General features: G+C 43.4%; 1 protein-coding gene across 22 annotated transcripts in view; it reads right to left on the bottom strand.

The window, feature by feature from the left end:
• Positions 1–8,388: 8,388 nt before the first annotated feature.
• The window catches only part of CASK (calcium/calmodulin dependent serine protein kinase), a 407,963-nt gene continuing 403,727 nt past the window's right edge, over positions 8,389–12,624 (bottom strand). For 21 of the 22 annotated variants that reach the window (XM_015127198.3, XM_077987861.1, XM_077987857.1 and 18 more), the window contains one exon: positions 8,389–9,771. In XM_015127198.3, coding sequence (XP_014982684.1) covers positions 9,595–9,771 — 177 coding nt within the window. In that variant the 3' untranslated portion in view covers positions 8,389–9,594. 22 annotated transcript variants of the gene reach the window in all.

Here is a 12,624-nt window from a genome sequence, read left to right on the forward strand (position 1 = left end):
TAACTGATGCCATTAAAATATTTAATTCTTTCATCCAAAAACATTTCTCTGTTTATCTGCATCTTTTATATTCTCAATGCAGCTTTGCCCTTTTCTCATATCGATCCCATGGATTTGTTAGTTTGAAAACACTTGTAGCAGTTGAGAATGGCATCCTTTCCCCATTAAATTTTCTAACTTTATTGTGAATATATAAGAGTACTATTGATTTCTGGGTGTTTTTGTATCTGCTGTTTATTATTTATTATTTATTTTTTGAGACAGGGTCTTGCTGTGTCACCCAGGCTGGAGTACAATGGTGCAATCTCAGCTCACTGAAACCTCCACCTCCCAGGCTCAAGTGAGTTTTCTGTCTCAGCCTCCTGAGTTGCTGCTTTGTAACTCAAATGGTTGTCTAGTTGTCCTTTTTTGTGTTTCAAGGTATACAATGATATTATTAGCAAATATGGATAATTTTGTGTCTTTTCCAACGGTTATACTTTGTTCTGTTGTTGAGAAATGCTTTAAAAGCAATAGTAGCACTTTGGGAGTCTGAGACTGGCAGATCGCTTGAGCCCAGGAGTTTGAGACCAGCCTGGGCAACATGGCAAAACCTTGTCTCTATAATAACAAAATACAAAAATTAGCCGGGCATGGTGGTGCCTGTAGTCCCAGCTACATGGGGTGATGAGGTGGGAGGATCCCTTGAGCCCGAGTTTGAGGCTGTAGTGAGCTGTGATCACACCACTGCACTGCAGTCTGGGTGACAGAGTGGGACCCTAAAAATAAAAATATAAATTAAAAATATAAATAAAAGCAATAGTAAATAATTATGATGGAGGAAGATATGTTATGTAATAGAACAGTGTGTTTAGCATGACTTTCTGACTGTGTTAAAAATATGTATAGGGCCGGGTGGGGTGGCTCACATCTGTAATCCCAGCACTTTGGGGGCCCAGGTGGGAGGGCTACTTGAGTCCAGGAGTCTGAGATCAGCCTGGGCGACATGGCGAAACCCCATCTCTCCAAAAAATACAAAAATTAGCCAGGCATGGTGGCGCACGCCTGTAGTCCCAGCTACTGGGGAGGCTGGGATGGGAGGATCACTTGAGTCCGGGAGGTTGAGGCTACAGTGAGCTGTGATTATGCTACTGCACTCCAGCCTGGGCAACAGAGTAAAAACCTGTCTCAAAAACGAAAAAAAAAAAAAAGCAAAACATATGTGTGTGTGTGTGTGTATATATATATTTAGTATATATATATTTAGTATGTGTATATATATACATACAGACACACACATATATAAATTTACACTAGCCTGCTAGCCTGACAGATATACATAGATATGTTTATAGCAGTTGGCTCTGCGTAGCAGAATGTGGTTGAATCTACCTTTTGTTTGTTTGTTTATCCATATTTTCTAATCGTTCTATGATGATCACGTGTTATGTAATTTTTAAATAATGGCAACTTTAATGCCTTTGTGTGTCACTTCTAGGTGGATTATGTTGGCTGTGGGTTGAAACAGTTATTCTGTATATGTTAAGAATATGTCCTATCTTATTTTTAAGGATTTTTTGTTTGTTTTTAAATTAGAACTGGGTGTTGAAATGTGTGAAGTGACTTTTTTTTTTTTTTTTTTGGCAGCTGCAAAGATGATCATGGTTTTCCTTGTTTCCTTTTTGTAACCGAGATATATTTTACAGAAAATAAAATGCGCAGATCCTAGGTGTTCAGTCTGATGTGTTTTGACCATTGTATACACCCATGCAACCGCTACTGAAAACAAGAAGTGAACATTTCCACCACCCCCAGAAAGTTCTGGGGAAAATTCTGTGGTAAGCTGTTGATTTATGTGGCTAAGCTGCTGCCACCTGCTTTGTACATGGTCTCCATTTCCCCATCTCCGGCCTCAGTTTAACATCCTACAGGCCTGAAGCCACTTTTTTTTTTTTTTTTTGAGACCGAGTTTCTCTCTTGTCGCCCAGGCTGGAGTGCAGTGGCGCGATCTCCGCTCACCACAACCTCCACCTCCTGGGTTCAAGCAATTCTCCTGCCTCAGCCTCCCGAGTAGCTGGGATTACAGGCACGTGCCACCACGCCTGGCTAATTTTGCATTTTTAGTAGAGACAGGGTTTCTCCATGTTGGCCAGGCTGGTCTTAAATTCCCGACCTCAGGTGATCTGCCCACCTTGGCCTCCCAAAGTGCTGGGATTACAGGCATGAGCCACCACGCCCGGCCTGAAGCCACTTTTGAGGTCCCAGCAGGCTGCTCTGTCACTTTCAAGTTGTTCATCAGACCACTCTGGTGGCAGAAGGGAGCCAGATTCTCTGCAGGGCAAGTGGCCATGGGGAGGGTTTATAAAGCTGCCTTTGGAGGAGTGAAGAGGGCAACAGCAGCGGATTGAAGCTTTTCGAGGTCCTGCCTAAGAATGCATCTATGGCAAAAACGTTTCTGGGCACCACTCCCTGAAAGGTTTATTTTTTTATTTTTTTTGAGATGGAGTCTTGCTCTGTCACCCAGGCTGGAGTGCAGTGGCACAATCTCGGCTCACTGCAACCTCTGCCTCCCGGGTTCAAGGGGTTCTCTTGCTTCAGCCTCCCGAGTGGCTGGGATTACAGGCACCTGCCACTACGCCCAGCTAATGTTTGTATTTTTAGTAGAGATGGGGTTTCACCATGTTGGCCAGGCTGGTCTGGAACTCCTGACCTCAAGTGATCCGCCCGCTTTGGCCTCGCAAAGTGCTGGGATTACAGTTGAGAGCCACTGCACCTGGCTTGAAAGGTAATGATGGGTGAGGAGAGTAGGGAATACGTGTGGTGGGTGCAGTATTTCCGACAGTGCCACAGCCATGGGATTTTATCTGCAGGCCCCATGCCTTGTGTGTGTGTGCTCACTTGTTGATAAAGTCACATACCACTTTCTGGAACATTCTCTCCCAGAGCATCCCTTCCTTTAGTGACTGGGTAACTCACTTGCACTACAACATTGACCTTTCATAGGGCTTGCTACCCTCAGTGACCTTGAACTCTGTCTATTACTCTGCACTAATCTCATTGCATTCTTTTTGCATGATGTGCTGTTCATGGCGGTTCATGGAATGATCTTCAGCTTATCATATTATAGCAAACTGGGCAAAAACACAGAAAAGACATGTTTATATTTTTCTACCAGCTTAATATTGACATGTTGGATGTGTTTTAAATACCATGAAGTTCAAAAAATGAGCTTTACGGTAGCATTTTGCTTTCTGTCCTCTGTGTATCTAGGGTAAGAAGTCTGTAAAAAGGTAACGGGATTTTCTGAACTGAAAGGCCAGGGGCTCATATTTTGCGTCTGAATGTGGCCTAAACTCTTCTATACAATTTTTGTAGCGTGATATTTATTTGAGTAAAGCAAATAATCACTGGTAGTTTATGTTTCCTTCATATGGGTCTTCTGAAAGTGAGCCAGGTAAGCTCATTCAGGCCTGGGCTCTTTCTGGGGTGTGTGTGACACATACAAGTGTTGCCTCTGAAGCCACCATGGTTCCTTGCTTTGGCAAAGCATAGGGCAAGGGCAGGGAAGGAATTGTGTGTAAACCAGGTTAGTGAGGCACGCCAGGAAGCACATCCCAGACTCCAGCCAGAGACCAAATCAAACCATGAAATCACAAAGGCACTGCGTGGAGCGGCAATGCTGGAGCAGGCGTCCTCCCACGGCTCTTGATGCAAATGTCAACCAAGGGCCACATTTTCCACGCTGCGGCACCTACACCACCAAAATCAATTTAGACTTCTATTTCTAGGAGATGTCACAACTTAGACTTTTTCTTTTTTCTTTCTTTCTTTTTTTTTTTTTTCTTTAAAAGATGAAGTTATTTTAAGCCTGCATCCAAATGCAAGCAACTGAGCTGGAACTGCTTGCAGGATGCCGTCTGTTAACAGCCATAGCTGAAGACTGAAACCTGCAGGATGGGCACCAGGAGCCTGGGTTGTGCTCCTTTACAGGGGCGGGAGCTGTCCCTCTGCAACACCCCCACCCCACCCCAACCATTGCGGGAAGGTGTCTGAGGCCTAACCGTGTGGATGAACTCTGCAGGGGCCTTTAGAAATCAGGCCATCCTTCTTCTTTTAACCCTCTGTTGTTTGTCCCCAAGCTGTTTGACCTGCAATCTGAGGAGACAACTGCCTTTTCATGTTTTATACATTTTATTCATACATTTCTCCAACTTTGAAATGACAAAAGCCAAATTCTATGGTTTCCCATTACACAGCATCCTACAGGTATGTATATTCTACAAGGAATACTATGGAGTTTCTCTTCTTCCCCTGTCACACAAGATAACTGATTAGGGTTTCATCAATTTGTACTGTGCCGGCAGCGCACCAGCATTCTGGTTGTTCCGGCGACAGGGCAAAGGAATCAGGATGGGAGGGCGTGTGCTAAGGCATGTAAATAGATACACACAGAGAGAAAGAAAAGCAGGACATTTACAAAGAATCCAAACCTTTCCAATCCCTTCAGCTCCTGGGTGTTGAGGGACACCTCCTGCACAAACGCTCTTGCAAGCTAAGGCTCTGCTGTACCCTGCAAATACTTACAATTGGATACGGTGAAATATACAACAACCATTAACATCTCTCTCTTTTTATCACTGAGACAATACTTCAACACCTTTTATAAAAAGGCAATAATACATACAGAAAAAAGAACACGTTGGCAAAACTTTATGCAAAACCACCCCAGAACTGAGTTTGAATGGGGACGCGCCTACACTGCAATTAAACACGATACTCGGGTCTCAGCACGTGAGGGTTGTGTGGCCTTCACATCAGTCACGCTGCCTGCTGCACCCGGCAGCCGCCTACCTGCCTGCACAGATGACATTCCGGGAAACAGCTAAGACTGGAAATCAATTCCCCCAATTCTTGGTCTCTTCCAAATAAAAAAAAAAAAAATAGGGGGAGCCACTCATTGTGGAGGAATGCCTATTTCTGTTCCCAAGGACAACTCCTGCTACAGAGGCTGTACTTCCTCCGGGTCCAGAGAGGGTCACCCCAAGCCTCTGTCAGTAAGAACACTGGCGTGTTCTCTCAGTCACACACCGGAGAGAATGGAGCTAACACATAAATAGTAGCTAAATTTTGAGTTTCTGAGCGTGCACAGAGATTGAGCTGTGCTTGGGGCCAGAAAGGAGGTCTCCTGTGTGGTGACAAACGTCTCTTTCCATTTTCTTTTGCTCAGTCCATTTGCACAGGTTCAAGGGAGTTGATGGAGGGTCAGATGAGAGGTGGTGGGAGCTCAGGATTTTCTATCCCCACAAAGAGCTAAGACTTGGGAGTGCTGGCCCCAGAGATGGTGCGGCCCTCTTTCTACCTCTGTTTCTGTGGGCTCTGTCTGCCCACCTGCTGCACAAAGCAAGGCAGGGGAAAAACCAGATGGGAACATGGTGGGGAATATCCTCTTCTTTTCCCTTTTCTCCCACTTCCTGGATGTATGTGACAGTTAAACTTCACCCACTAAGCTGGAAAATCCGGGACTCCCCATAGCTCCAAGTTTAAGGCAAACTGATGTGTGTGTGCACAGGCAAAGCCAATCAAGCCACGAGCTTGGAGGAGAGTCCTGTATCCAGATATTCCAAACAGAGAGGGAACTCTTATTTCTAAAGGAGTTAGAAAAGGAAAGGCTCTGGCAAATGAAATGATCTGTGATTAAAGCTTGTAGCCTTTCTGTAAGCTGCAGTGAGAAGGAAAGCATCTTTTAATAGAAGAATTTGAGGCGCAGAGCAAGAGAGCCACGCTCAGGGGCCTTTAACCTCTTACAGGCTGCAATCGCTCTCAGTATTGTAAGCCCTAGTCAAGAGGATGGAATGAGGAGGCTGTGTTCAGTTCTGAGAAAACAGGAAACACACACGAGTTTGATAATAGGAAGCAAGAAGGAGGAGGGATGAGGACGACAAGGAGCTTGGTTTTGGAATGCCGATTCCAAGGTGCCTTCTCTTTCCAAAGAGACAGCGTGGGAGGCATTTCTATTAAGAATTTGTTAATCAAGCAGTTTTCTTGGTAGCTTTAGCAACACAGATTCTCTTTGCCCCGAGTTAAGAAACTGGCCTGAAATTAAAAAAAAAAAAAAAAAAAAAAAAAGGACATGACATCAGTGGGGGACAAAAGAGAGCTGGCTTTGGGTTGCCTTGTTTTTCAGGGGCAGTTTCCAGGGTGGGAATCTTCCTGGAGGGTGGTTCAATTGACTAAACTTTTTCAAGAAACAAACTTGAAGCCTTAAATAAGAGACAAATACAAGTGATTCAAAAACAAAAGAACTCTGCAGCGATGAGATCAAAGGCTGTAAAAAGATAATAGTAGCTGCAGCCCAGGCCTGCCTGGAGCACAGAGGAAGGCTTGGCCCACTGGCTGGCTCTAGCAGCCTAAGAAGGAATTGGATGGGGAACAGGAACACCTCCTGCATTTCTCCTGCAGTGGGGGACTTTGCGACATCTTCAGATATTCAGCCACCAATAGGATGGGCTGGGACGATGCCTTCTGAATGCAAATAGCAAGAAGTAGGTCAACCATTTCTTTTACTCTCTGAGCAAATATTTTAAATCATCTCACCTGACAAGAGATACATTTAATTGCATTTAAAAAGGCTACAATGTTATCTTGACACTGGGAAACTTCCAGATGAATTAAATTGAGTGACATTTCCCTTTTTAGCGTTAAAATGGGATATGCTGCATGTGCAAAGTAATTACTGTCTTGTGATTGGAAAATCAGGACATTTCATCTTTTTAACAAAGAATTCAACATATAAAAACACTCCCTTTCTTGCTGTGGGGAATGGAGTTGGGTGGGGGAGAGAACCTTCAAAATAGGGCTCTCCAGTACTTCAACTGACCACTAATAAGATTTAGTGCTCTAATCATTCGTTCTGGTCTTTAAAAGGAGCGGGGGAGGTTCTGCTGATGGAATGGAAGCAGTAAAGAAGCTTTTAGCAATTTTCTCCGATTGCTTAGTGGGCAATTGTAAGGTAGCAGTAGCAGCAGCAGCAATGTACTGAAATTACTCTGAATTCAGAAATTTAAGTATATGCAGCTAGGTCATAAAGACACTGCTTTAGAGAAGACATGCATTAGTGGAATGGAACAGATAACCTCTTTGAGAAGTCAATGAGTTCTGCGTGCAGGGATTTCACCATCGGAATGATGGCAAGAATGATGCCTGCCTGGGTGCTTCTCAGAGGATGTATAAAGCCACTGAGGAAGAGTGCTACAGTGCCTGTGAATTCTGGGGCCACAGACATTTAAGTTGGCATTGCTTTTCTCCTCCTCTGCTTAATCCACCTTTATAAACATGGCAGATGGCTTAAGACAGGCATCGTCAGCATCTCTGGAGATGTGGGCTCAAAGGGCAAGTGGGGGCATGGGGGTTTCCACTAGAGGGGAGGGAAGTTTCTGTTTCCCTTGTGTTAGTTGTAGTTGTCTTTGTGCTTCACCAGAAAAGAGGTAGAGTGGGCACCTTCACACTAAGAGCCCAAACTGTGGTCAGTACCATACCAGGAATGACTGTCTGGCCGTGGCATCTATCAGATTTGAATCAGTCCTAACACAGCCCTAACTAACTCTTTGAAGGTTTCTCTCTCCATCTAGCGTGAGACCACTGTTGAGCTTGTCTCTGGTTTGGTGGCTTGGTCACCCCACTGTGGGGCCCAAACAGAAGTAGTTCACTCAATACCTTGTTAGTAAGTCGCAGACTCATCTGGTCACTGACAAAGAACAACATCAGAAAAAAAAAATCGTCATCATTTCATAATAGGCAGTGGGGGCGGAGGCGGGTAGGGTGCTGACAACGTAAAAGAAGTATACTAATTCCTTCTCTGTTTGGTCCTTTAAGAGGAGCTGTTCGGCTCAGAAAACACCCTGCACATCCTGCCAAGGCACAAAGTGACAAGGCCATCTAACCTACAAGAAGCAAAAAACGATGGTATGTTTTCAAGGATCACAGGTTAATATAAGTACTTCACACCCTCACACGCTAATGAAAACCATTCTACTGACCTCTGGCAAAGAGTCTGAGAACCCCAGCCCAAATCTCCTGTATTGGAAGAACGTGACTTCATGGAAGGGTTATGAGATGGTTAATGTCTCTAAAGCAACAAGGACAGATGATTCCCCTGTGCCAAGGGAAACAGCAAGAGGAAGAAGAGACCACAGGTGGCCTCCAGTACACCCGTGGCCCTTGGGCGCATGGCTCTGTGCGAGTCAGACGCGGTCCAGCTGTGCTCTGGCAGGCTCCTTTGTCGCCCTGCCAACTGATACTCACTCCTGGGCCTTCAAAGGTTCGATGAGCATCTAACAAATTATACAATTGAAAAGATTATCAGCTTGGAAGCCTGAACAAATCTATAATGAAATGAAGGACCCAAAGGCATTTTAATTATTGAACACATAAAAGGAAGTATATTTAAAAAAAATTGGTCAAACTGTCCTGTTATCATTTTAAAGGAATTTACAGGGCTGTTATATTCTTTTGGAATATTTCAGTTTATAGCAAATGCCTAAACTGGTTTCTTCATTGCACAGTATTTTCTCTTAAAATGGGTGCTTTAAAACAATTACATACAGATTAAAAATCCTCATTTCTTTGCTTAATTAAAACGTTAATACTCTTAGACAACACAGATCTGAAATGGTGAAACCAGCAATTCCCCCCCACCTTACAACAAATTAAATTGAGACAAAATTACAAACACATTTCACTACATGATTATTATTAATAAAAATCAGTTTCTTTTTTTTTTTTTATAAAGTTGCCCAAAATGCAAGGGATGTGCATAGGTTTACAACTTAGTCATAATAGCATTTTATTCTTATTCCCCTGGGTGTGCCCCATGAACGGAATGTAGAATGTACTTTGCTGTAGATTACAGATTGTTTTGTCCAACACAGACACACCGACAGCATAAACGCTCGCGACTGTCCACATGCATTAAGAGTCAAGACCCAACTTCAAATCTCTAAAAGGTTTACAGGGTGCTTCAAAGAGACAGTATCACATTATCTGGATGTTACATAAAGGACTTAAAAAAAAATACTATTCTAAAAAAAAAAAAAAAAAAGAGAAAAAAGGCCTTTAAAAATTTATGACTGTTTTGTAATCACTACACTAATTATTTCAAATAAATAAAGGAAAGAAAGATATTCCAATCCATAAAATCAGACTCTAAAAAGAATGTAGTGTTCCACCCCCAGTCAAGGTAACAGAATCATTGTTTATTATTATTAAAATAGATTATAGAAAGCAGCATCTATTTTGTGCAGTTTTTAGGGGCCTTGGAAATAAAAAGCTATGATTTCCAAAAATATAACATTCCAAAGGATTGAATAATACATACATTTAAAGATACATTTTATTAAAGTTTAGGAGAACTGATTAAAAAAGATACTGTCTCTTTAAATTAGTGTGTAATTGTTTTTCTCCTCCTATCTATTCGGACATGACAATAATTATAAATGTAGGTCACACTACAACTAGGTAGTCTCTAGGGACCATGACCTGCTGACACAAGGCCGATAACAAAGAGGCTTTTCCACGTATGAGGTGCTCCCAGTTATGCTCAGATATCTGGGGAGAGGCCTAATAGACCCAGGAGACAGGGACCCACTGTGGGGCTGTGCACACGAGCTCAACAGCTTCCTCCAGATGTCTGATTGTCTCATCAATTTCATTGTTGATAATTGTGAGATCGAAGTAGTGTGCATATGTTCTCTGTAAGATGTCAGACTCCTTCTGCAGACGCTGAAGAGATTCATCCTAAATGGTGATGAGATGGAGGTAGGGGTGGGCATGAGAGGAGGAAAAGCAAACAGAAGAGAGAAATCAGTTGGATTCATTTTCTTTTCACATTTTTGTTCATCCCAGTGTCAGAAACAGTCAAGGCCAGACCCTGACATGCCGTATTCCAGCATGAGGCCAAGTCCGCTCCATGACAGAGGAGACAGTGATTGCTCAACATGCAACAGAGGGTCCATGACAAAGCAGACGAACCAGAGAAAACAGACACTCTTCAGGAAACATGCCACCCCCACTCAGGCCTAGCTATGCCTGTCCCCAGAGTCAGGCTTGGCAGGGCCATGCCAGGTATGGGTTAGAGTGGCTATGGTGGCCCAAACAGGCCCACAGGAAGCCCCCGCCCTAGCCTCAAGCCACTCTCCCAATTGGGAGAGGGAGATTGTGGCAAGGCCCGAGCTCTTTGCCCCCCTCCCCTTGGTCCTCCACACTCACTGGAGCCAGGCCTCAGGGCCCAGCTGGGTTTGCACCAGCAAGTCCCTGCCCTTGGATGACAAATTAAGTTGTATTTTTTCCTCTTGTACTTAAAGGTGCCACCGTTCCAGGAATTCAATGACATATAATGGCCCTCACTCAATAGCAGCTGATGCCAGAGGCAAAAGCTCTTTGAGTGTTACAAATAATGGCCGGAATAAGGCTGTTTCCCCAACAAACAGCACCTGGCATCTGATGAATCCCCCCAAAGTGGTCTGCATTAGAAATGGCTGGACAAATGTCACTGTTCACAGGTCCTCGTATCTCTTATGAAAAAAACCAAAGGAAGAGAAGCTGCTGAACTCTAGAGAGGTTTGCTGCAACAAAGGATGTTCCCTAAGCTGCAGCTTGCCACAGATTTTAAGAACTCTCGCAAGAGGGATCCAACAGGAGGAGGGAGTTTAGGTCCCAGCTTTGTCACGCAAGTGTAGCTTCCGCTACAGAGTGGCAGTTCTTTCAAGATAGGGGTCTCTTAAGAGCCACCAGAAAGAAGTCTGCCTCTATATCTTCATGAGTCAAATTTGTCATGCTGAACTCCCAAAGGGCAAGTTCAACCTTGACACTAGGGAACTTTGTGAGTCAAATTAACCCTACCTGCCAAACACTAGGTGGGTGAGCTCTTGGGCTGAGTCTCAAATATACATAGAGATAATGAAATACCTCTTTATTTGATGAGTGGCTCTGTCTCCAGCTATAAACTTGTCTTGTGTGCCCTGTAATTGCTGTGCCCCAGCATTAGGCATAGTGCCTTACACATAGTAAGTGCTTAATAAATGCTGTCAAAAGAACAAGCACTTGTCTGACTAGTGCCAGTCATTATAGGGTTTTACAAGTATTAAATCTAAAATCAAGAGACTGAGCAATTCTTCCCAGAAATGGGGGCCCCCCAGGTGACAGAAAAAGATCTCCAGAGAAAATAAAAGATGCAGTATCTTCAAGGACCTAGGAGCCGTAGTGCCCAGTACTGGCTTAGGGCCCCTCCCCTCCTCTTCTCTAAGGCCCCTCTGTTATTGGCAAGAGACCCTTCCTGGTGAGGCTGCTGGGAGGTCCAGGCAAGCCTCAGCTCTCTGGGTACAGCTCTCAAGAAAGGGGACTAGAAGTAAGATAAAGAGACTTGCTTGATTCTGTCCTGGCCCTGCAGTGGGCATGCACAGACACCACAGCAGATGGGAACGCAATCTTTTCTCTCAGGGCGCTCTGAACCAAGAATGTCCTACCTGTTTTGTCCTCTTTCACAGGCATTTCAAAGCAGGACAGGGCATGCTTTGACTGAGAGTGTTAAGTACTACAGTGTAGCTAAGACCCCAGTTAATCATCACCTTCTAGTTCTGCTTGCACTTAAAAAGCATAGTATTTTCACTGTGGCTTTACTTAATAACCAACACAATGCAAAAAACAAACAAACAAACAAAAAAACAAAAAAACCGCCATTTTAGCAAACGTGCATTCACCCAAAGATAGGAGTGCTTCCTACCAGGATGAAAAGGAACAATTCCTACAACATCACTGTCTGGCACACGGGATTCTATTTGAATATGTAGTCCTGAGCTTCAGAAACCACTAGCAGAGTTTATGACTTGCTCAGCAAGCTGGGCTGATGAAAATATTCCAGAAAATGTATGGCTGAAAGTATCACATTTTTAATGTAGGTCTCTTTACAGAAAAATAAAGCTCCCTCTTAAGAATCTTTTAAGATGAAGCTATATTTGTCAGTCTCTTCCTCGACAACAGCTTGTCTGTGTGCTTGACTCACACGTGAGCAGGGTTTAACTCAGTGAAAACAAAATGCCTTTATTCTAACAGCAAAAGCAAGGATTTGTGGGAACAAAGTGTCTACATTCTAAATCTATTAGAAGAAACAAGGCTGTATTTCACTACCTCCTAGCTGGTACTTACAGGCAATTTTCTGCACCATTTTGGCAGCTATGGAAAATTAGTAAAAGGGCAGGAAAACAGGCAAAACAAAAACAAAAGCAAAGATGATGATTCAAGAAAAATACATGGCAACTTAAGGATAAAAGCTAACCACAATGTGGAGTTTCAAACATGCTTGTGTATTAAAAAAGATGGGAAAGTAGAATTTTACAAAGGAATATACCTCTTGCAGATGAAATGACAAAAACGACGGAAAATATGAGTAACACAGGTAAATCAAAATCCTGAATCTTCCTTAAAGGTACACAAAGGGAAAATTTCCAAGCCTTGATTTAACTAGATTTTAAGCTTGGGTGAGTTTAGGTCAGTGTTGACTGAACAGAGTCGAATCCTCTGATGATTTCTAGAACCTGTGAAAGCAACTGTCTTCAGGATAACTTTGTATAAGAGTCTCCCCTTAACTAAGGA

The sequence above is a fragment of the Macaca mulatta genome, chromosome X (assembly GCF_049350105.2).
Source record: "Macaca mulatta isolate MMU2019108-1 chromosome X, T2T-MMU8v2.0, whole genome shotgun sequence".
NCBI lineage: Eukaryota > Metazoa > Chordata > Mammalia > Primates > Cercopithecidae > Macaca > Macaca mulatta.